Consider the following 25,808-nt stretch of genomic DNA (forward strand, 5'->3'; position numbering starts at 1 on the left):
TCAAGCAATTCTCCTGCCTCAGCCTCCCGAGTAGCTGGGATTACAGGTGCCTGCCACCATGCCCAGCTAATTTTTGTATTTTTAGTAGAGACAGGGTTTTACCATGTTGGCCAGGCTGGTCTCGAACTCCTGACCTCAGTCAATCCACCCGCCTCGGCCTCCCAAAATGCTGGGATTACAGGCATGAGCCATCACGCCCGGCCAAAACAACCTTTAAGAGATGAAAAATCCAGGCAGAGCACCAGTTGCTTTGTCTCTAAATGTCCTAATAAAACCACTTTTACTGTTTGACGGTCTGTTTTAATGCCATGTTTTTTTTTTTAAAGGGCTGTTTAGGATTTTTCTCTCTAGAAATGGTTAAAGGGAACCTAACCTTCCTTATTCCAAAACAAAACAATACAGAACATCACTGCTCAAGCTCCTGACACAAAAGAACTTTTAAGAATGAAAATCATTATTTGCAGATGAAGAAATGCCATCGGTGACTTCGGGGATGACGGGCATGTAGATGATGTTTACATCAATTGAAAGAAGTACACATTTAAGGCAATCACCTCAGTACCAGCCAGATAAGCTACTTTTTACAGAAAACATAACCATGTATTTTATATGTATGTGTTCGTGGAGGGGGCACTGTCTGGGAGCAGGAGGCTAGCAGTTGGAGTGTAGTTAGTAATTGAAGCTGCTAAGAAATATTCTCTGAAATTATCAAATGCAATGCATAATGTCTCAGCTAGAAACCGTGTAGTGAGGTGTTCATAAATATAACCATATTAGAAAGTAGTCTGGGGAGCAAAATGAAAAAGAGCAAAGTATTTGGCTAGCTAGTGAACAGGGGGAACAACAAAGGTTGTTCTTTATACTTAGTAGGGGCAACCAGTTCTTCAGAGAAAGTGAAGTGGATGAATTGAATCAATTACCTGCTTAATTTCATGAAGGGTGGAAGACAGATGTGGTTTAAGTCCCCCAAACCACACCTATCCCCCACCCTTTATAAGTTATCGCCACAGCTCGAATCACTCAGCTAAATAACTGCCTTTAATGGGAATGGGGGTGCGGGGAGTGTTTGCATAAACCCAAGTTCCTAAGCTTTCAGATATATACACTTTAGTAATTTCATACACTGGGCAGGTTCTTTAAGATTGTCTCTACAGAAAAGGGCTCCTTAAAGGGTTCACATCTTGTTCTCAGCAAACTGATGATAAAATCTCCCTCGGAATCCTGTGTATCATTTACCAAGGAGCAAACCATGTCTCACTATTCACACCACAGCCGATCTCCACGCAGCACTGTTTTGTAAGTTCTGTAATGCTTGCATGTGATTTCTGAGATTATCTGAATTTCCAAATCTCACTCATGCTTTCAGCAGGCTGCAGCCACTGGAATACTTTTTCTTCTCCCTCTTCCTTCTGATCAGGAGCGGTCAGGAGAGAGTAGTTGTGTTGGAGTAATACTGGAGCAGTGGGGGTCTTAGATCTCTAGAATTCCAGGGTCCCAGAATATCAGAGATGGAAGTGACCCTAGACATGACAAAATCAAATACTCTCATTTTGCAGAGGCAGAAATGAGGTCCAGAGTAGGGAAAGTATCTCACCCAAAGTCTCACAAGTTCTCAACAGAACTGATGAAACACAGATTCTCTTTGGCTTCTGAAAGGTTAAAAATCAGTGACAAGAGATGAAAAACACTCAGTTCCTGACAATGAGCCATATTTGCTCATTTGGCATTGTAGGCTTAGGTTTTCTGCGTGTTCTATTAACCAAAGAACAAGAGATTTCCAGGCTAACCAGTGATTCATGATAGATAATTTAAATGCATTTGCTTTTATATTTCTTTTACAACCTTATAATTCACTAGCAAAAGATAACCATGTCTTGTTAATCATTTTTAGGTAGGCACTTGGCCTATGCAAAATGATGAAATCCTTTTTTGTTTTTAGTACTTAAGCAGTCAATATTATCATCCAAGATTTTCAAAACAACTACCTGGTTCTAGATTAAGGAATTACAATACAATCCTAACGCAGCTTTTTAACTCAAAAAAGTATTAGAAGTTGGATGAGTAAGTTACCAATTTTCTGAAGTTGTGTTTTCTGGTTCACAGCTCAATTTAGTTGGTATTGTGAAAATGTTTTTTTAAATCTCTAAGGAGTTGGGTGTCTAAGGGTGCTGAAGCACCTCTACCTCTCAGGTGGTGGGGAGAGGGGTTAGAAAGCAGCTGCTAGAGAGAAGCTGCCAATTTGGTTCTAAGATTCTCGGCCACCGGCAAGCAGGACAGCGGTTCTCAAATTTTGGTTTCCCCCAGAATCATCAGGAAGGCGTATCAAAACACAGATTGCTGGGTCTCCCCTCCAGAGCTTCTGATTTGGTAGGTCTGGAGTGGGACCTGAGTATGTGCATTTTGAACAAGGTCCCAGGTGATGAGGATGCTGCTGGTTGGGACCATACTCTGAGAACCACTTAGGATAGAAATAATTCAGTTCTTCCAAGAGGATCATGGGGTTTCTTTTCCTGATACTGAGGTGCAACAGATATTTCTGTGGGTCGTCATTAAAGAAAAAAGTATTCTCTGCTGTGATAGATATGTCAAAAACCTTCCTGGAGCTGGCTGTCCTCCCTATGTATCTCAATCCCTGGTAAGCCAGATTCACTGAACTCTTGGGCACCTATGCCCAAATCATCCGGGGAACTTGGGGTGATCTCTCTAATGGGAGAAATATGAAGTGCATAAACTTTTTGCCTCTTACTCAATTTCAAAATCTGTTTGTATATTTAAGAACTGAAAATTGAATGACCAGAACTCTCAATCTTTAAGTCTCTAATGACCACAGTTTCTACTTTTATACTTTTGCACTAGGAAGTCGGATGGATTTCTTTGTTATACATTAATTGGGTTAGATCAATTATAGAATAATATAATTCGACATGTGGGTGTGTTTGGAGCTATGTAATAATTATTTCTGTTGTCACAGAGTTCTCTTTCATTACTTCTGGTCCTAAAACCTGATTGGTACAGTTTCATATTCCAAGGGCAGCTTACTATTCAGAATGGCCTCTGCAGAAACCAGGTAAAATAAATACAACTGTGCCATGGAATAGTTGTACTATTCTACTCTACATGGTAGAGTAGAAAGCCAAGAGGTAGAAGCAAAGAGTAGAAATTCCAATCGAATCTTTGAAATGGAATTTTTTGTTAAAGGCAAATTCTTGTCATTATTAAACTTAATGGCTCTGCAAAAGTGGACAACCATGTAGGCTGTTGGCAGACTTAGGTGCCTTTATAGATGCCCTTATCACTGTACTTGTCCATCCACACATGCCTAATGGTGTATGCTACAATCAAGGTGAAATTCTACTATTTTAATAGATTGAGACAATTTTGTAATTACATAAAATGTTTAGGCTTCTTGCATATATTGAAGTACAAACCATTAAGTAGAAGAATTTTTCTCTTAATGCATTTCTATCTTTCTTCTCAGTAATCTTCCTTTTCCTGGAATTCTCTGCCATATCCTCAACCATGTGTACCATTTCCCATGTGGCTTACTTTCGGCTTCCTACTTCTTAATCCTGTTCAGGTGCCTCAAATCAATGAAAATCATACATTTATTGTATAGCCCCACAATTTCACTTCTAGGCTTCTACCCAAAATAAATGAAAACATACATCTACACAAAGACTAGAAAGCAAATGAACATTGAAGCATTTTTTGTAAAAGCAAATGAGAACCCAAATGTCTATCTGTTATGTTAGCAAGTGGGTTAACAAAATGTGGCTTACCCAGGCAATGGAATACTACACAGCAATAAAAAAGGACAATTGATACTTATTACAACATGGATGAATCTTAAATGTATGCAATGAAAGACAACAGATATACTATATGATTCCTTAATATGAAATTTCTGGAAAAGACAAAACCATAAATTATGGACAACACACAAATAGTTGCCTGGGTCTGAAAGTTGGGGCGGGGATGACTGCTAAGCAGTAGAGGGAATATTTAGGAAAGATGGAAGCATTCCAAAACTATGTGGTGTGATGATGATGGATGCATGCTTGTATACATTTATTAAAACTCAACCTGTACACTTAGAATAGGTGAATTTATGGTATATAAATTATGCCTCAATGAAGCTGAAAAATGGGGAGAATAAAAGTAAGCCCAGGGCCAGATGCCATTGAGGGATAGGGATGAGTGGGACATTTTCTAGTAAGTCTCACCTGTGCACAGGATGGAGCCGGCTCTGCCTAGTGCTGCTGCTGATCCAGTGGGCATCAGGCCACCCTGCAGTCTCCACAGCCTCTGTGAGGACTAGGGCTCTTGCTCTTGGGAGATACTGAGATGAGTAAGACTTAACACCTGTCCTGAAAGAGCTTAGTGAAAGAGATAAAGGAAAGACGCAAATAGCCGGAAAATCGGAATTTCTCTGGCTGCAACACATCCTTTCTCACACATAATGTTTAGCTTCCTGCAACGCCCTCACCTCAGGCACTTCTAGGAGCCCCTAACAATGAGGGTCCTGCCAGTATGTTCTCACTGGCACTGTTGCTGTTCCACTGGCTGCCCCACGCTCTGCCCTGCAGTCTCTATGTTACTTTGCCAAGACTTGTAGTCTTTTGCACTTTTCCACCAAGCACAGCAGTCCCTCTCCAGTGATCATGACTGGTTTGCTGAGCATTGCCAGTACGACAAGGTATGATAAGCCTGCAAATAAAAAATATGTTCTCATTAATCTGCCATGGTGGCACATGCCTATACTCTCAGCTACTCTGGAGGCTGAGGCAGGAGGCTCGCCTAAGCCCAGGAGTTCAAGGCTGTAGTGAATGATGATCACACCACTGCACTCCAGCCTGGGTAACAACAGCAAGACCCCGTGTCTAAAAATAATTTAAAAAAAAGAAAAGAAAAGAAAAGAGAAGGCCAGGTGCAGTGGCTCACACCTGTAATCCCAGCACTTTGGGAAGCTGAGGCAGGCAGACCACTTGAGGACAGGAGTTTGAGACCAGCCTGGCCAACATGACGAAACCCCATCTCTAATAAAATTACAAAAATTTAGCCTGGCATGGTGGCAAGTGCCTATAGTCCCAGCTACTCAGGAGGCTGAGGTATGAGAATCAATTGAACCCGGGAGGCGGAGGTTGCAGTGAGCTGAGATCAAGCCATTGCACTCCAGCCTGGGCGACAGAGTGAGATTTTGTCTCAAAACAAACAAACAATCAACAACAACAACAATAACAACAAAAGGAAAAAAGAAAAGAAAAAAGAAAAAATAATAAGGTCTTATCCTTTAATAGCCAAATTATAATGGCATCAAGACCCTCCCCCATTTTTTTCTAGAAAAAAAATCTAGAACTAAGAACTATTGTTTCCCCCTTTAAACAGAGCCAAGAATCTGTAGGTTGCTTTTGCATATCCACATAGTCACAAATCAGTCCTCTACTTTATTTGATACGGTCTGCTGGGCCTCTTGAAATGTACTTCACAACTACTGACATCAAGGAGCTCTCACTTGCTGCTCTCAGTTGACTGATTCTGTTATCCCCATTTATCTATGAGGAAGCTGAAGCACAGGGCAAATCAAATTCTCAAGCTGAACCCAGGGAGCTGGCTCTGTAGTTCGTACTCATAATCACTACCCCATCAGACAGAGGTGGCCTCAACCCAGCCACCGGTTTCAACTGGTTCCAGCATGGAATGCTAACTTGATCCATCCTCATCAAGATGGTTTCCGAAGGTGTCATCTGTACTCTGTCAGGCTTGGATGTCCTAAAGAAAACCTGCCTGGGTTCCTGAGGATTTTGACTCTCCCATGGCTTAGATGCAGCTCTTGCCTTTGAGGAGCATCCACCGAGTGTCCTGAACCAGAACCCTCTCCAGTGATCTGGACTTCAATTCTCCCTCCGTGGAGGCGTCCTCTCAGGGCACAACAGTTGCTCCTTCTCTGCAGTTTGGCCTCACTGGGACCATTAGAGAGGCCATTAGACAGACATCACTTACACCTTTGACCTCAGTGGACCGGATTAGGGATCTCATTCCCTTTGCTGTCATGAGACTCCTTCATGGATGCAAATAAGTCCCTGGATAGGACACTGGCCTGTGTTCGAGGATTCTGGGCTGGAGGCAGATTCATGCCTGAGTCAGCTCTGTTGCACTTGGCTTTTGCCTTCCCTCAGGAGACTTTCTCTCTTTGGAGGCCCTCTACCCTACCACTATTCCTCCAAGTTACCAGACCTGCCTGCGGTGTTGGAACCCTAGCAAGGGCCACAGTCTAGGCACAAACTAGAATCCACGCCGCAAGTGAGATAGAAGTAAATTCTATCATAGTTCAGATAAAAGAGGCCAGTTGGAGGAGCCTTGGGGATCAGGAAAGGACTCATGGGACAGTCCATTTTTTCAGAGGAACTGTGAAGGGTTGAAGTAGGTAGAGATGAAGGACAGGGAAGAAGTCGCAAATAAGTATCAAAGACACAGAGGTGGGAGTGTGTGGGGGCGTGTTCAGGGAATGAACAGTGCTGTGTGGCTGAAGGGTGGGTGTGGATAGGAAAGCAAGGTGAAGTAAGCCTGGCCAGGCAGGTTGACATTAACTTGTGAAAAGCACTTGAATGCCGTGGGCTGAGTCTGCAGTTCATTCAGCAGGCAATAAGAAGTTATTTCTAATTTTTGAGCAGAAGAGTGATTGGTTTGGACCCACCCCTCTCCACAATCTCGGAAGAGGTCCCAGGGGCATTCTCACATATTTTGGTTGACAATTTAGGAATGTAGCAGCCACACTACACTTGTGGTTGGGCTGTGCACTTGAGTGAACTAAAGTGGGTGTCTGGATTCGCTTGGCTCCTTTAAAAACATACGAGGCACACCTTGTCCCTCAAGAAGTGCACTGAACCATACCTAAGGGGTGTGCCATGGCAGAGTGGTTGTGTCCCTGGAATCACATCTGAACTTTATTTTGACCTACTCGTCCTTCATCCCATCTTTGACCACACTGCCTCTAAGTCTTACTTAGTTTTAAGGCCTGACCTTGTTTTCCTTTCCCAGTTCCCATCTTCTAGGTCCACCCAGTACAAGCAGTGCTTATTGGAGCATAGGGAGGGACTGGGAATGAGGGGCTTCAAAAGGTGGTTTATTGGGGCCAAGTCAACAAAAAAAAATTCTGTTTGCTGGAGCTGTCTCTGGGAGAGATAAGCCACATGGTTGTGGAGGGAAGTGTTCTAGCTCAAATAAAAATAATAGCTAGGTTCAAATATGAAGAGCAAAATACACATTTTCCTTTGTCATCTAATTAGACCACACTAGCCTTGCATATAGGTGGAAGAGGTGCCACCTCAATGGCTTGATCTGAGATGGAATGACAGGCACCATGTACTGAGCATCTACTGTATGCTGGGTGCTATAGGTATTCTTTATGTATGTTATCTCATTTAATCCTGAGACAGCTCTGAGAGGGAGATGATATTCTTTTGCATTTTAGAGGTGAAGAAAGAAAGCCTCAGAAGGTAAATAAATTTGATTAAGGTCATGTATGGTAAACGCACTTAAAAGCAATAGCAAGCATACCCAGAGAACCACCCTGTATAGCAGATGCACCTGAGTGTGTGTTCCCAGCTAGAGAGTGGCCAGCCTGGGGATGCCTTCCTTGTCTATGAGGAACAGCTGAGCCCCCTGCCTGTCCTGTGGAACACAGACCACACAGGGGCTTGGGGGCCCAAGTTTTGGGTTGCGTAAAGGTTGTCAGATGGAGGTTGTTAGGGAAAGGATGCTAAGTGAAAATGCTATATAAACTGCATGCTTTATGCAAGTAGTTGCAGTTCTCCTGCCCAGCCCACCACCACTGGACTATCTCCCCATACGTAAGCCCCAGTAAAACCCTATGTCTTTTTCACTCGCTCTGGGTCTCTTCTTCAGCCTCTGGAGGCTGGTGCCATCCCCACTGGAGTTGATAAGGGTTTGGCACGACAGGTCACACACATCTCTAAGTGGAAGAGCCAGAGTTCAAATCCAGAGCTTTCTAGTACTAAGTTGCATTCTCTTTTTATTCATCTACAAGGGCAGACAAAAAAGGAAGAACCACAAGAATGAGGTGGAAGCAGGGCAAAATGAGATACACGGAATGAAGGCTGTTTATAGTTGAGTCAGTGCCGGAGCACCTTTTGTTTTTCAGTAAAGGTATCTGGTGCACAGTATAGGGGCAGGTGTGGCTGTTTAAAAGATCTACTTTATAGAACCCTGGTCTTTCTTTTTAAGCTTATTTTTAATTTATACATAAGAGATGTACATATTTTGGGGATACATGTGAAAATTTGATGCATTCATATAATGTGTGAAGATCACATTGGTGTCATTGGAATATCTATCACCTTCAATTTTTTTTTTTTTTTTGAAACGGAGTCTTGCTCTGTCACACAGCCTGGAGTACAGTGGCACAATCTTGGCTTACTGCAGCCTCCGCCTCCCGGGCTCAAGTGATTCTCCTGCCTCAGCCTCCTGAGTAGCTGGGACTACAGGCACCCGCCACAATGCCCAGCTAATTTTTTTTTTTTTTTTTTTTTTTTTAGTAGAGACAAGGTTTTACCATGTTGGCCAGGCTGGTCTCGAGCTCCTGACCTCAAGTGATCCGCCTACCTCAGCCTCCCAAAGTGATGGAATTACAGGCATGAGCCAACACACCCGGCCCCTATTTGTCTTTTCTTTATGCTAAGAACATTTGAATTATTCTCTTTTAGCTTTTTTCAAATGTACACTAGATTATTGTTAACTATGGTCACCCTAGACTAGATCTTATTTCTTCTCTCTAACTGTATATTTGTACAGATGAATCAACCTCTATTCATCCTCCCCTCCCTCTACTTTTCTGATTAGTAACCTGGATGATCTGCAACTGAGATTCTTATGACACTGACTTGGGACCTCTCAGGCCTTGGTGAGCAGTTTTAAATAGCTGGATCTGGCCTGGTTTCTATGAATCAGTCTCATATTTGTGTGTGGGGCAGGGGGTGATGAAGGAAGTAGTAGACAATAAAGCTAAGAAGCTAGAGCTTCTTACCTGGCTCTAGGAAGACATGGAAGTACATAAATCAGAGAAGATGGGATATATGGAATGGGAGGATGAGGATTGGTTATTCCTTGCTGTTTCAGGGGATTCTTTCAGATTCTCACAGCAATACTCAGACTTGCGATTCACACACCTCCAACCCCACCAAGAAACAAGAGAACTCCCCATCTAAGGAGGGAGATGAAGTGTATCTTGTAAATTATCAAGAGAAGGACATGGGCTCAAGTTTAGGAAAGGTAGACAAAAGGTAGGGCTGAAGTCATCTAAATTAAGCACAGAGGCAGAGCCACAGAAGTAAGAAAGGTAGCTTGAAGCTGAGGTCAGAATGCTGGCCTAAAGCTCCTTAAATACCCCTCTACCTCAAAGCCAAGGTTGGTCATATGGACTGAGGGGTGGGACTGAATGCATAGATGGGAGACATATATTCCCAAGAGTGAGGACAGGAGGATGCCGTAGTCCAAGATACAACAGGATCTGCACTATCCCTCTCCCAGACCATGTAAACCCCTTATAGTCTGGTACAAGAGACAAGTGACTTTCCTGAGCAGTGTTTATCCCCAAAGCAGCCCTATTTTGGAAGACAGACTTCCAGTCTCTAGGGACCATGTCCATGGTGTCTTTATTACTGAGTGTTATTTGGGTGTCTAAAACACATTTCTAGTAGAAGTACAGAGGATCTGAATAATAAAACACTGCACACCATGAGACAAACTAAATATCAGTTCTAGGAAAATAAACACGTAGATGAGCTGAGTTAATAGATGCGAATAACAAAAATAGTTTGAAGCTCGGGAGATGCACACAAATTCTGTAATAATAAGAAGTGGACCATAGTCTACTGACAAGCAAAACAAACTGCTGTGGCATGGTGAATATGTTATTGTGCTTCAATTCACATTTTCTTTCTTTCTTTTATTGCTTCTAAGATACCTGTTTTCCCACACTCTCCACTTTTCTTTTAGCAGAGTGAGGAGGTGATGAGCTCCCTGCATCCCCTAGCACATGTAAAAAGCTAAGGGGCCAGCCCCTTTCCAACCCCAGTGGAGAGCACCTTGCCTTGGCACCAGCAGGGGGAGTTTAGGAAGAGCTAGGACTAAGCTGGGAGTTCCTTGCACAACAGGCCTTTATCACTCCAAAGCCAACCTCACCCAAGAGATAGCTTCCTACTGCAGCAAAACGCAAAAGTTTTCAATCTTCCTTCGTGTTTGCATTCAAGTATGTCTGACACATCCTCAGAGCAGTTGGCCAGGCCTGCTCCTTGAAGTGGCGTGAGACTAGGAGGCCATTCCGTGTTCCAGGCTATTTACTGGGCTGGCTGCATGGACTTAGGTGCCAGTCTGACTCTCATGGACCTTAGCTAACTCGGGGCCCAGCTCAGACGTGAGGTTGGGGGACGAGCTTCCTCCGATTAACCTGAGGCTAGTGAACAGAGGTGGGATGAGAAAAAGGCTTCCAAACTAAGACTCCTCTATCATCATCCCTTTCCAATTTTCCTTATCTTTTAGAGCAGGGAAACAAGTTTTCCTACAAGCGCAATGAAACGAACTGTTTTAGAGATTTATCTCACACGCCCAACATGCTTGACTGCACATCAATTTATGCAAAGTTACATAATCTCAAAGATGATCTCTTGGCAGATCTTGAAAAGGTTATATGATTGCAACAACCGTGAGTACCAAAGAGGGATATGTTAGTGAAGCTGGAACAATAATTTGCCAATGTAGCCACTCTAGAGTCCTCTAGAGTCTAGATTGCACTTCTCACAGTCCTCGGCACTTGAAGCTCTCTGCTTCGCTCCATTTTTTCAGCTCACATTTTCTTGAAAGCATCTGTAGTTAGGGCTTTTATAGGGCAAGGGTATTGCATTTAAGGTAACATTTTATACTTTCTGCTGTATCTACTATGGATGAAGGAACACTATTTCTCTTGGTTTCTAAAGCAAATAAGCCAGGACTAATCCTTGAGTCTTTGGCAGTGACTCAGTGGCCTACAATGAGGGTGACTTGAGAAGGATATGTGATCATGACTTTGAGAAGCATAAAACAGAAGCCAGAAAATAAGGATTCAAACTCTTCCTAAATGGATTCATTCTCTGCACATAAGGATCAATACTCCTTACACTCTCTCCTTTACTCTATTTTCTTCCCTCTGTTCTGTAAAGTCTAGACTGTGGGTTCTCCACACCTCACCTCTCTCGGGTAGATTGAGATAGGGCAGCTCCATTTAGAGCCTGATCTATTTCCAATAGAAGCAGATGTGCACTGATTATTATGGGGGCAGAACAAGGATCATCCTGCCATTACTTGATGTGCAGAAAGGCATCTCAAAAGGAGAATTAGGGGGAGTTGTGGTCCAGAGAAAGCAGGAAGAGGTGGAGGAAATGTTGCTGCCTTGTGAGGTCTAGAACCTAGTTCATGGGCCTCTGCTTCTTTGCACCTGTGGCCTCTGAAGACCTCTCCTCTCTGAGAGATGGAAATTGAATAGTTATCTTAGGGCTTCCTACGATGCTGGGAACTGAAAATACCATGAGCTTTTCCATTTCTCCAGAGCCTGATTTCTTTCCAGTAGGAGCAATTGTGCACTGAATAGAAGGGAGATGGATCAAGAGACATCCTTCCCTTGCTAGGTGGCTTGGAAGAAGCCCAGAGGGAGAATGAGTTGGATGACCCACATGGAGAGATTTGGTATTAGTCAAGAGAACAGTGGGAACAACAGAGACAGAGTCGCTGCCCTGTCCACACAAGCTGCCCCTTCATAGGGGTTGTCCATGTAGGAGGAGGCTTAATGTGAAGACCAGATAGGGGGCTCTGACATTAGTCCTCCACAGTATGATAGAAACATTGGAGAACATGTGTCAGCCCCGATCCCTTTTGTGGGATACAGCAGCTGTGTTCTTCCCTTACAGAGGCCTGGAATTACTCACAGCTTTTCTATCATCCTCAAGCTTTAACTATGTGGAAGCATAAGTGTGGGTGGTGATTTGTGGTAGAAAATTGTGCATCAATAGTGATCCATGCTTTGTGTGGTGGGCTGGTAGGCAGCTCGGAGGTTGGTTTGCCAAAAAGGCTGCCCCTGTTTAGGGACCTCTGAAAGCATTCTGTGGTAGAAATAATAATGGGAAAGCTGTTGTCCTGTCCCTTCTAGCACATCTTTTCCAGCCCTTTTCTATTGTGCCAATAGACCCACTCACTCTATACCTACCTTCCTTTATCCCTTTACTCCTATTTCTGTGTCTTTTACACAGAATCAGAGACTGGGTGTACCTAAGTTTTTTTTTTTCTTCTTCATTTTTCTGCTTTATCTTTGTCCCCGGGAAAAGCGTGTGTTGCTTCATAAGGGAAATTGATTAGTTAATGATGACTTATTTTAGGGCTTTCAAAAGGGCCCAAAGAAATAAGCACCCCTGGGATAATTGAGTATTATTTACCTTAGGACTGAATTGGCAATGATGGAATTGAAGTAGGGACAAGTAGAGAGAAAGAGTTTGACTGATTTATAATGGGCCCTGCAAATTATGCATAGACTACAACTCATTCTGATGCTAGCCATGTTTAAGGGTAGCTGTGTCATCTCTCATTCATCTTACTTCCTTTCGCTCTCATCCCTGTCCCATTTTATAAGGACATCTCTAAAACCAAAACCAGTAAAAATGAATGAGCCCATGCTCACAAGGAATATTTCCTTTGGTTGCTGGCGTCAGCCTTTGGCCTATCTTCCTCCTTGCCTCTTTCTTCTTAATAGTTTCCACTATTTGCTACTCCTACTCATTGGCCTGGATGCCAAGGTCAAAATCTCCCTTCCCTCACTTCACCCTGCACACCCCCTTCCTCCATGCTAAGGCATTGGGAAGCAGGATACCACAGGGGAAGGCTTGGGGACTGGCCTTTAGGGCCCTCCCACCCCAGGTTTGCTTCATAGTCCCATTTTCTGTGAGAGGATAGCTCTTGAGGGCTAGAATTCACTCTCTTTTTCCAAGGAGACAGTATCTTACCCCTATTGGCTATACCCGGTAGAAGAGTTGGTACCTCACACGCCATAGGTGGGCCTCTCCTACTTCCTGCTAATAAGGGCTCCGCTCTTCTCTTCCTCTGGCAGCTCTTTCTGAACATTTCTAGGTTTTTCCAGCTGTAGGGCCAGCTTTACGGGCACGTGACCCAGGTAGTTACACAGGGCCCACTGCATAGAAGGGCCCTATGTTTGGTTTCACGTTCTGCTGTCATTATCTTGAAATTCTTAATAATTTTTGAACAAGGGGTCCCACGTTTTAATTTTTCCTGGGCCCTGCAAATTATGTAGCTGGTCCTGTGTGGCTGCCGTAGCCTGAGATCAGGAAGGAAATTACACACAGTGCACTTCCTCCCTGCCAAACCAGGCCCCATGTGGGGTGCCAGATCTGTTCTTCAGAACCTTGGTTGAACAGCTCCACCAGCCTTGCCCAACCGCTGGCTGACCAGCCATGGCCCCTTCTCCAGTGCCCCTTGTTCTCTCCTCACAGGCTTTATGTCCTGGGGCTCTTTTAGTGTAGACCTTGACCTTATCTCTTAGCAGACTTCGGTGGATGCCTTAGGTCAAGGGTGACTTTTCCCTGCTGGATAGCGTGGATGTGCATTATCTCTAACCATGGGGTCCCTGGGCTCCACTGAAAGACTGTCCCTCTCAAGGGCCAGCAGGTATCAGGGAAGAAATACACACGTGATAATTTGTGATGAACAGGGGTGCTTGGCTCAGATTTCTTGAATTTTGTAGGGCCTGCTTTGCAGTGTGTGTTCCTGACCATGTCTTTGTGCAGCAAAGCAGGGATGACTTAAACTGACCCTTCCCTGGGATCGTCCTGGCACTCAGGGGAAGCCTGGTGAGCAGGACGTGGCCCAGCCCTAAAGTTCTTAGAAGAGACTAAGGTTAAGGTGACTGCAGCCCTCTGTGTCTGCTTGGGACAGGAGAGTGGAAGTCGTGGTGTGAGTCCAGTTCCTTCCTTCCTTCCTTCCTTCCTTCCTTCCTTCCTTCCTTCCTTCCTTCCTCCCTTCCTTCCTCCCTCCCTTCCTCCCTTCCTTCCTCCTGCCCTTCCTCCTTTTGTCCTCCCTCCCTTCCTCCCTTAATTCCTCCCCTTCTTCCTCTCTCCCTCCCTTCTTGCCACTCTCCTTCCTTCTCTGCCTTCCTTCCCTTATTTTTATGTCTGTGAAGCTGTCTCGGCTGTTAGATCACCAGGTAGTAGCTCTCAGGATTGGGTACCCTGACACTTTGCCAGGGGACCAGTGGAATGCCTCCAGGAAAGTGGCTCACTTTGCCTGGCAGTAGTGGCATGTGCAATCTGCCTTAGCTCCTTTTGGCTATGGCCAGTGGTCTGGTCACATCATCCCAGAGCCAGACATCCTGAAGGTGAGTGGGGCCTCTGCACTTTAAAGGGGGCCTTCTCTGTATGGTTTCTTCCAGAAAGTTCTCCATTCCCAGTTTTGGTGTCAAAGAAGGGGTGGATAGTCTTGGTGGACTGACTTCTTGGGTATGCTTGAGCTGCCCTGGGCTGTGGTGGTTGAGGGGCATCACAGGGGAAACACTGGGACCAGGTAGGGCTGGAGACAAGCAGGAGCTGGTGATACTTGGAAGCATTGGATGTAAAGACCTCTGCTCCTCTTTACTTCAGACCTGGAGCAAAGGCCAGCCCAGCAAGCAAAGTGTGACCACAACAGGCAATTGGTGAGTGGGTGGTGGCATCAATATCTGTGCCAAAAGAAATGCCCTCTGATGGGGGATGAGGAGTAAGGGTGAAGGCAGAGTTGTGGAGGGTATTAGTGGGGCAATGAAGAATCTGGTGAGATACAAGAGAAATTCAGGCAGGCTGACAGAAAACTGTTAACAGGTATCAGGGACTAGTAAGAGGAGCCAGCAAGAGCAAGGATGATGTGGTATGATCACGACAGGATGACATGGAGGTCAGGCTGGTTGCAATTCATTTCTTGCTCTTGGCTTACTAGCTGGGTGTGTTAGGCTGTACTTGCATTGCTGTAAAGAAATACCTGAGACTGCATAATTTATAAAGAGAAGAGGCTTAATTGGCTCACGGTTCTGCAGGCTGTACAGGAAGCACGGTGCCAACATCTGCTTAGCTTCTGGGGAGGCCTCAGGAAGCTACAATCATGGTGAAAGGTGGAGGAGCAGAGACATCATATGGCAAAAGGAGGAGCAACAGAGAGAGTGGGGAGAGAGAGGAGGTGTCACAAACTTTTAAACGACCAGATCTAGTGTGAACTCGGAGAGCTCGCTTATCACCTAGGGGATGACCCAAGCCATTCATGAGGGATCCACTCCCATAATCCAAACACCTCCCACCAGGCCCCACCTCCAACATTGGGGATTACATTTCAACATGAGATTTGGGCAGGGACAAATATCCAAACCTCCAAACCATATCTCTGGGTAAGCACAAAGACCCCAAAGGTTTGGAACAGCTTTCTTGACTGCTAGCAAGCACTCACCCTTAGTTGCAGTGCACTCTGCTAATTGGTAGGGTCCTACCTAGTCTGCATTGCAGAAGGAGCCAGGCCACTCTGACCGGGTGAAGTAGCATTGTCCCACCTAAGCCTTGGCTCCCCATCCATTGTTGCTGGTGGGGCTCCCCTTGGCTGTTGTGACTGTAGTATGCTGAGGTCCATATCCACTTAAGTGGGGTAGCCACAGGAAAACCCTGCAAAGCCCTAAAGGCTTTTGCTATTGTGGCTGCCTGTGCCTCTGTCACAAAGACCCAAATTCGCCCAGGTATAGAGACCCATCGTTGGTGCCCTGTGACAAAATCTTTGATGCAAACCAGCCCTGAATGCCTAAATCCTTCACTGCCAAAAAGGCCTCAGGTCACCACTGCATCCTATTTGGAATGCACAATAGGCTGCCAAGGAGCCTAGGTATTAGCGCGGTGCTCCAGCATTCCAGCATGCTAAGGTGCTGGCTCTATCTAACATGAAATCACACACCCTGGCTGCCATGGCAAAACTGAAAGCCGAGGAAGGCAGCACTGCTTCAGAGGATATAAAATGGGACTCCTCAGAGGAGGAAGCCCACCACCATGAACAACAAGAAGTAAAAGTTCCAGCAGCTTACCCCGCTATCAGTCACAAAATAGCGACTAGAGGGTGAGAAACAGGAATGCAAAATAAAACCTAACATCTGACCCTATTGGAAATTCGAAATCTCATTAAAGATTACATGCAAATGAAGAACGAAAAAGGGACTAATTGGCTATTATACCTCTTCAACAATGGCTGTGAGCTAAACTTGTCCCCTTCCGAGATCCGCCAAGTGATAAGTATCTCACGTGACCTGTTAGTTAGCAACATATTGCAGGCTCCTACTGAACTCTTAAAAAGGGCCTATCCAAAATACAATATTGCCTGAAAAGACACCCTCTCTCCTACTTTGGAGTTTTGTGGCCCAACTAAGAGCCCACCCCAGCACAGTAGTACTCAGTGTCAGGGCCCTTACTAACTAGACCTCACTAGGAGAAGGCAGACAACTGCTCAACAGAATTGGTATGGTCCAATAGGTCCACCATTTTGGTGAACGCCTAGGAGGCAGAAATGCCCTTACCAGCCCTATAAAGACCTCCCTAGATGCACATGCCTGACAGCTATTTATTAGGAGAAGGACTCCAAATTTCAGGGCATCCCCGCTACCCCTAACTGGACAAGCAGGCCCTGTAAAAGAGGCCCTGAAGGGATTACTGGCCAACCATCAGGTCAGTCTCAATACCACACTCTACCAGACCCTAACAGGAAATAAGCCCTTTAAACAAAAGAGTGCCGATAAGGGCCCTGAGGCCAAACTCAACCCCACCTCCCCAGACTCAACAACCCCACCTCCTCAGACAAGACAACCCCACCTCCCCAGACTCATCACTGGTACCAGAAACTTCAAGATTTTAGGTATCCTCAACCACTAAATCTAAGGAAAAACTGTCTTGGAACTACAGGACACCTTAGAACTGGCCATACAAATAGCCCAGCACCACCAATTAAAACAGTTAACAATATAACTCAAATTTTACACGAGAAAATTCCCTGAACTCTCAGGGACCTTTTCTCCTGGGTATCCCCTGCAGCCTTGGATGATTGGCTGTACACCTTGTTCCAGGGTCCCTCTTGCTGGCAGGTGGACTTTTCATACTGAGCTGGGTTTGGACAACCAGCACTACCTGCATATAAGTATTTTTAAAAGAGTCCTGGCATAATGAACCAAATGTCAGGGGTGAATTGTGGAAAATGGAGCCTAACTCTTAGCACCTCTTAGCAAAATGAGCCAAGTCACTCTTAGCAAAATGACATTTGACAAAACTATTTACATCTGCCAGGTCAAAAAAAACCATCAGAAGCACCAGCTGTACTCACTACGCCCATTAAGTCCCTTATAAGGCAACCTGCCCTGCTTCTTTTGATCTCTAATTATCCACAGCACAATAATAGCCTGAAATTAGCCTCTGACATTATTTGAAAATCCTGCAGGCAGGCTCCTGTTCTTTATACATATCCCCAGGAACTGGTTCTCTCTGTCTTTCTTTCTCTTCCCACAACCCCCTCCCCACCCTGGAAGGTAGACAAAGCAAGGCAAAAGGAAAATCCCTGGGGGAAAGGGCCCACGGGCAAGACAGCTCTCTGATGTTTAGGCACAGGAAGAAAGAGAGAATGGGCCTGCCGGGTGGCTCATGCCTGTAATCCCAGCACTTTGGGAGGCTGAGTTGGGTGGATCCCCGAGGTCAGGAGTTCGAGACCAGCCTGACCAACATGGAGCAATCTCGTCTCTACTAAAAATACAAAATTAGCCGGGCATGGTGGCACATGCCTGTAATCCCAGCTGCTTGGGAGGCTGAGGCAGGAGAATTGCTTGAACTTGGGAGGTGGAGGTTGTAAAAGAAAGAAAGAGAGAGAGAGAGACAGAGAGAGAGACATAACAAAACATCATAGTTTGGGGGCTTAAACAACAGATACTTATTTTCTCACAGTTCTAGAGGCTGGAAGTCCCAGATTAAGGCCCAGCAGGGACAGAGAGAGAGAATGAGCTTTCTGATGTCTATTCTTATAAGGACACTAATCCTATCAGATGAGTTCCCCACCCTTATGACTCATTAAACCTTTAACCTTAATTACTGCCGTATAGGTCCTGTCTCCAAATACAGTCACATTGGGGGTTACTGCGTCAACATATGAATTTTGGAGGGACACTATCCAGTCTGTTGCACTGGATTGTAAAGTTGGTGAATAGAAATGGCTCTAGCTCTACTACTAGCTACATGGCCTTGGAGAAATCACTTAACCATCCAGTGACTCAACTGTTTCTCACCTGTAAAATGTGGATGGTAATGCCCATCTCACAGAACTGTTTTAAGGCAGTGGCAGCTCTTGAATTTCCATATAGGAGTGAGTGAGTTAGAGGGGACAGCCAATGGGAGCTTATCTTGAATATCCTAGCAAGTATAATGTTGTTTTTTTTTCTCTTTTCATTACTCACCTCCCCATATATATATATATGTATATATATGTTGTTTTAAGCCATCTGATGGAGATAGGGGTGGGCAGCTGAAGCCCCCATCTCTCGAGTTGCCCCTTGACTTAACACTTTGTGAGGATAAAACAAAACAATGTGTGTAAAGTAGAGCGCCTGGCACATAGTAAAAAACCTTGACAAAATCTGGTTATACAATGCAGTTCACAAGACTGGATTTATGCAACCATGATCAGTAGGTTGGGCTAGATTTACAGTGGTTGTTAGTCCTCCTTTTAAGAGACACCTATGCCTAGGCCTAGCCCCAGAGGCTCTGAATCAATTAGTCTGGTGTGCGTTCCTAGCATCCACGTTTTAAAAAATCTCTCAAGGTGATTTCTAATGTGCGGCAAGAGTTGAGAACCAATAGTAGGGCCTATAAATGTATCTAAGTCTATCTTGGGCGTCAAATTAACATTGCCTGTTAAGAAGGGAGGCCTGTACACTCTAGGAATGAGTCAGGGCTTTCAAAATAGGGTTGAGAGGACAATAAATGACCATGTCGATCTAACCACTGGGAGGGTAGCTGTTCCCTTTCCCCTTTTCTCTTTTCTTGTGAAGATACAGCACTATGTCAGTAGAACTGTAATCAGTGTTCTTTTTCATGCTTTTCCCAGTGGATATGCCACATCATAAGACACTTTGGAAACTCACTGGCTAATAGAATGAATAATTCAATCTTCAGGAAATTAGAAACAGCACAAACATCCTTTATTTAATTTCTACTTTGAGCTCAAGATGTTGCTTGGCAAATACATCTGAGAATATGCCTATCTTGTTTATTTCTGGGCCCACAGTGTCTATTCCAGTGGCTCATATACTGTAGGTTCTCAGTAATTACTTGTTGAATGAATGAATAAATGAAATGAATATAGCTCTCCACATAGATCAATGGAACTGAGCTTAGTTGCCAGGACATATTCTAGTTTAGGGACCTGTGCATGTAAGGCTGGTCTCTTGTCTTTATATCAGTGGGTTAATGTTAATTTTTAAATAACTTATTGTAACTAAGAATTCTCATGTGTGTGCCACCTCAGAAGACTAAAATAAGTGAAGATAAGGTAGAATTATGACTCTGAGTTCCTCCATCAATTGTTCTAATACTTCCTCCTGGAATATGTGCCACTAGACCTGTACAAGCTTGCATTTTGATTATTAAAAAGATAATTGGGTCACAGTGTTTAGTATCACCAGACTGTGATCAGACATTCACCCTATGACCTGAGAGGGAGATTGGGTTGTTGTTAGAATAGCCATTTGCTTAGCCTTTTTGCTTGAGTTTACCTCTTTCTTACTTTTGTGTTCACTTTTATTACCATAGTTAAAATTTGAAAAGAGCTTTGAAAGCATTAGTGAAAATGTTCCCTTAATGGAATCTTTGAGGCAGGCCCATAAGCTAGAATCAGTCCACAATCCCTTATCCAAAACCCTTGGGGGCCAGCTGCATTTCAGAATTCAGAAATTTTTAGCTTTTAGAAAGATAATATGGTATATATGCTCTATATTTGTTAACATCCCTAATGCGGTCTGAGGTAATATCCCATTAGAAAACACATTAATATTTCTGCAGTGAAATGTGTATATCTTCACATTAAATAGAATAAATAAAGACCATAAACAGCCTAATGTCATTTCAGGACAGGTTTTGCCATCAAATCCATTTTTAAAACTTACAGTTTTCAGCGCTTTTTGGATTTTGGAACTATAGATATAAGCTTATGGAACTATGATGGGCATTTCTTAATGGAAAGTGCTTGAAACGGTGCCTGGCACTTAGTAAGAATTCAGTAACTGTTAGTTTTGTTATTGTCATTATTACCCACACCAATGTATCCACACTAACATACTTAAAAGAAGGACAACAGAGCTAGGGACAAAGACATTGTTTTCTCCACCCACTTACAGAATACACTTTCAAATATAGGAGCATAGAAAATAATCTTTAAAATCTGATTTATTTTTTTAAGAGTGGGGAGTGATGAGGGGAGCTCAAACTCTTTTTTTCTTTTGTGGAGAGGCGAGGGTCTCACTGTGTCACCCAGGCTGGTCTCAAACTCCTGGGCTCAATTGATCCACCTGCCTCAGCCTCTCAAAGTGCTAGGATGACAGGCATGAGCTGACTTCTGATTGAAAATGGAGGAACCCATTCTTCCCAGGTCCTCCCTTTCACAATTAAAAATTACTGAACAGCCTGTAATCCCAACACTTTGGGATGCAGGGGCAGGAGGATCATTTCAGGCCAAGAGTTCAAGACCAGCCCTGGCAACATAGCGATACCCCATCTCTACAAAAAACATTTAAAATTAGTTGGGCATAGTGGCATGTGCCTGTCATCCTGGCTACTCAGAAGGCCATAATCATGCCACTGCACTCCAATCTGGGTGACAGAGAGAGATTCTGTCTCTTAAACACACACACACACACACACACAAACTGAAATTAACACAACAAACAAGCATAGGAAGATTCTGAAAGTTGGAGAGAAGGTAGACTATCTTAGGACCTCGGGACTTGAGGCTTTCATGGTGGTGAGTCCCCTGGATTTCCTCATTGCCTCCCATGTATCCTGGACAGGGTGCCGGAGAAAGGTGCTGTAACCCAGCACTGCCAACAGAGAGAGACAAAAAGGCCTCCAAGAGAAGCCTGCTCCCCCTAGTCAAAAGACTGGGAAAAGGGTGACCTAACAGAATAGAAAAGAAGCTGAAAATACTTGCCTTAGTGCAGCCAAACACCAGTTGAAAAATTGCACCAACCCTTGTGGTTTTAGCAAGGCTGAGTAATGAATTCATCTTCCACCCCAGACCCAGAGGAAGCAGGCGGTGTTCTGATCTCTCTGCCAGGGTCAGGTCAGCAGAGCCCAGCAGCTGACCTGCAACTAGGCATCAGTGAGACAAAACAAGGTAGGGCTGTAGTGGGTCTGGTCTGCATTCTGATTTGCTGCCCAGCCTTGGGTCAGTGGGACCCCAGTGAGGAAATTAGTCTCCACCTTCACCCAGTGTCAACAAGGTAGAATAAGGCAGTGAGAGACAGTGATCTGCTTTTGCCACAGAATCAAGGTGGGGAAGGAGCTGGACTTCTACCCCTCCCATCTGCAATGAGGAAGTGTGAGTTATCAATCACTTTCACTGGGGTGGTGTCAGCAGGGCCCACCTTCCCAGGGACGCATGCACTAGCACTACACCTAAACAGGATGGCTACCTGCTAATAAGGAGGATTAAATAGGAACCAGATCTCTTGCCACAATACCCCAAATGTCCAGGATACAATAGAAAATCACTCATTACACCAAGAGTCAAGACAATCACATTTGAATGAGAACAATCAACAAATACCAACACTGAGATGACCCAGATGTTGGAATTATCTGACAATTGTTTTAAAACATAAATCATAAAAATGCTTGAACAAGCAATTATGAATTCTCTTGAAACAAATAAAAAAGAGGAAAAAATTCAATAAGGAAATAGAAGCCATTCTAAGAGCCAAATGGAAATTATAGAACTGAAAAAATGAATGAAAAAAAATAAATAACTCACTGGACAAACTCGACAATAGATTGAAGATAATAGAGGAAAGATTCAGTGAAATCAAAGATAAATCAATAGCAATTACCCAATCCAAACAACAGAGAGAAAATTGGAGGAAAAGTGAATCAAGGACCTGTGGGATAACAAAAAGGATCTAACACTTGTATCATTGGAATTCCAGAAGGAGGGAAGAAACAGTATGGGACTTAAAAAATATTTGAAGAAATGATGTCTGAAAAAATCCCCAAATTTATAGAAAGACATAGTCTTACAGATTCAAGGAGCTAAGCAAATCCTAATAGAATAGACCTACAGAAATACATGAAAAGACACATCATAATGAAACCCCTGAAGACTAAAGGCAAGGAACAAAATCTTGAAAGCAGACAGAGAGAAATGAGACATTACTCACAGAGAAACAACAATTCAAATGACAGTGTATTTGTCACCTGGAAGCATGAAAGTCAGAAGGAAGTAGTTCTGGGGAAGCTGGTTCTTCAAGACTGGTAAACCTCTAGAAAGACTGACAAAGAGAAAGAGATGACAAAATACCAATATCGGGAATGGAACAAGATATTACTACAGATCCTGCAGCCATAAGGAAAATAATAAGGGGCTACTGCAGACAACACACACATATAAATCTGAGAATTTAGAAGAAATAGTTCAATTCCTGAAAAAGCACAAAATACTAAAACTTACCCAATAATAATAAGATAATCTGAATCTTTCAATAACTATTAACGAAATCAAATCCATAATTTAAAACCTTCTGGAAAAGAAATCTCCATGCCTAGATAATTTTACTGGTAAATTCTATTAAATATCTAAAGAAGAATTAACACCAGTTCTGTCTACCCAATCTCTCCCTCTCTCTCTTTCTTTTTTTTTTTTTTTTTGAGACAGAGTCTCTGTCGCCCAGGCTAGAGTGCAGTGGTGCGATTTTGGCTCACTGCAACATCCACCTCCTGGGTTCAAGCGATTCTCATGCCCCAGCCTACCACGTAGCTGGGACTACAGACATGTGCCACCACACCTGGCTATTTTTGTATTTTTAGTAGAGACGGGGTTTTGTCATGTTGGCCAGGCTGGTCTCAATCTCCTGACCTCAAGTGATCCACCCACCTCGGCCTCCCAAAGTGCTAGAATTACAGGCATGAGCCACCGTACCCTGCCACTACTCAATCTCTTACAGAAAATAAAAGAAGAGGGAACACTTCCCAACTCATTTTATGATTCCTTAATGTGAAAAACAGAGACAGTACCAAGAAAAGAAAAAAAAAAGAAGAAAAAAAGAGAGAGAAAACTTGAGACCAATCTGTCTTATGAACCTTGATGCAAAAATCTTCAACAAAATATTAACAAATAGAACAGAGCAACATATAAAACAAATCATACACATCATGATCAAGCATGTATTATTCCAGGGATCCAAGATAAATTTGATATTTGAAAATCACTCAGTGTAATCCACCATGTTAACGTGCTAAAAAAGGAAAATCACATGATCAAACCAATCGATGCACAAAAATATTTGATACAATACAACATGCATTCATGGTTAAAAAAAGAAAATTGAAAATAGAGGGGGAAGTTCTTCAACTTAGTAAAGAACATTTACAAAAACCTCACAGCTAACATCATATATAGTGGTGACAGACTGAATGCTTTACCTCAAAGATCAGCAACAAGGTAAGAAAGTTCACTATTCACAATAGCAAAGACATGGAATCAACCTAAATGTTCATCAATTGTAGACAAAATAAAGAAAATGTGGTATATATACACTATGAAATACTATGCAACCATAAAAAAGAATGAGATCATGTCCTTTGCAGGAACATGAATGTAGCTGGAGGCCATTATCCTAAGCAAACTAATGCTGGAACAGAAAACCAAATACTGCATATTCTTACTTATAAGTGGGAGCTAAATGATGACAACACATGGATTAATAGGAACAATGCACACTGGGACCTATTGAAGGGTAGAGGGTGGGAGGAGGAAGAGTATCAGGAAAAACAACTAATGGGTACTAGGCTTAATACATGGTGACTAGATAATTTGTACAACAAACCCCCATGACACAGGTTTACCTATATAACAAACCTGCACATGTACTCCTGAACTTAAAAGTTAAGGCTGGGAGTGGTGGCTCACACCTGTAATCCCAGCACTTTGGAAGGCTGAGACAAGGAGAGTTCAAGACCAGTTGGCCAACATGGTGAAACCCCATCTCTACTAAAGACACAAAAAATTAGCTGGGCGTGGTGGTGGGCGCCTGTAATCCCAGCTACTTGGGAGGCTAAGGCAGGAGAATTGTTTGAACCCAGGAGGCAGAGGTTGCAGTGAGCCGGGATCACGCTATTGCATTCCAGCCTGGGCAATAAGAGTGAAACTCTGTGCTCCCTCAAAACAAAACAAAAGAAAACCAAAATACAAGTTAAAAAAAAAAGTTTAATCTTATCATTCTTATTCAGCATAGTCCTAGAGGTTCTAGCCACTGCAATAAAGCAAGAATAGAAATAAAGGCATTGAGATTGGAAAGAAAGAAATAATGAAAAATGTCTCTGTTGGAGATGACATGAATGTCTATATAGAAAATATCAAGAAATCTTTACAAAGCTTATAAAATTGGTGAGTTAGCAAGGTGTTGGGATACAAGATCAACATGCAAAATTACCTCACACTCTTATATATAGTAGTACCTCCTTATCCATAGGAAATACATTCCAAGATCCCCCAGTGGACACCTAAAACCTCAGCACTGAGCTCTATATATACTATGATTTTCCTATACATACATACATACATATGATAAAATTCAATTTATAAATTAGGCACAGTAAGTGATTGTCTCTCAAAATACTGTTCAGACTGTGGTTGATAGATTGGGGGACTACTGTACTAGAAACAAACATACAGAAATGAAAATTTAAAACAATACTGTTTTCAATCATGCTAAAGAAAATATATTACTTAGATACAAATAAAACAAAATGTAATAGGATCTCTATGCTGGAAATTATAAAATGCTAGTGTAAAAAATCAAAGTTGTAAATAAATAGGGAGATATGCCTTGTTCATGGATTGGGAGACTCAATATAGTAAAGATGTCAATTCTCCCCAAGTTGATCTATACGTTTAATGCATTCTCTATCAAAATCTTTAAAAGATGTTTCTGGATATAGACAAGATTATTTCAAAATATATATGGAAAGGGAAAAGAACTAGAATAGTTAAATCAGTTGCTAAAAAGAATAAATTACAAGGAATCACTCTACCTAATGTTAAGACTTACTATATAGCTATAGGAACCAAGACAAGGTGGTATTGGCAAATAAATAGATATGTAAATCAAGGTAACAGAATGAGAATCCTAGTATAGATGAACAGAAATGTGTTCAATTATTATTATTATTATTATTGGTTTTTGAGACGGAGTCTCTCTCTTGTTGCTCAGGCTGGGGTGCAATGATGTGATTTTGGCTCACTGCAATATCCACCTCCTGGGTTCAAGTGATTCTCCTGCCTCAGCTTCCCAAGTAGCTGGGATTACAGGTGCACAATACCATGCTCAGCAAGTTTTTTTTGTATTTTTAGTAGAGACAGGGTTTTACCATGTTGGCCAGGCTGGTCTCAAACTCCTGACCTCAGGTGATCCAAGCACCTTGGCCTCCCATAGTGCTGGGCTTTTTTTTTTTTTT

General features: G+C 43.1%; 1 protein-coding gene across 1 annotated transcript in view; it reads right to left on the bottom strand.

The window, feature by feature from the left end:
• The window catches only part of BRS3 (bombesin receptor subtype 3), a 15,787-nt gene extending 4,512 nt beyond the window's left edge, over positions 1-11,275 (bottom strand). Inside the window, exons 1-2 of the mRNA XM_017859806.1 lie at positions 11,242-11,275; positions 4,599-4,707 (exon numbers count right to left, since the gene is read on the bottom strand). Coding sequence (XP_017715295.1) covers positions 4,599-4,707; positions 11,242-11,275 — 143 coding nt within the window. The remainder of the gene's footprint in view (positions 1-4,598; positions 4,708-11,241) is intronic.
• Positions 11,276-25,808: the final 14,533 nt, after the last annotated feature.

Source organism: Rhinopithecus bieti, unplaced genomic scaffold (assembly GCF_001698545.2).
Source record: "Rhinopithecus bieti isolate Rb0 unplaced genomic scaffold, ASM169854v2 scaffold_52066, whole genome shotgun sequence".
Lineage (NCBI taxonomy): Eukaryota > Metazoa > Chordata > Mammalia > Primates > Cercopithecidae > Rhinopithecus > Rhinopithecus bieti.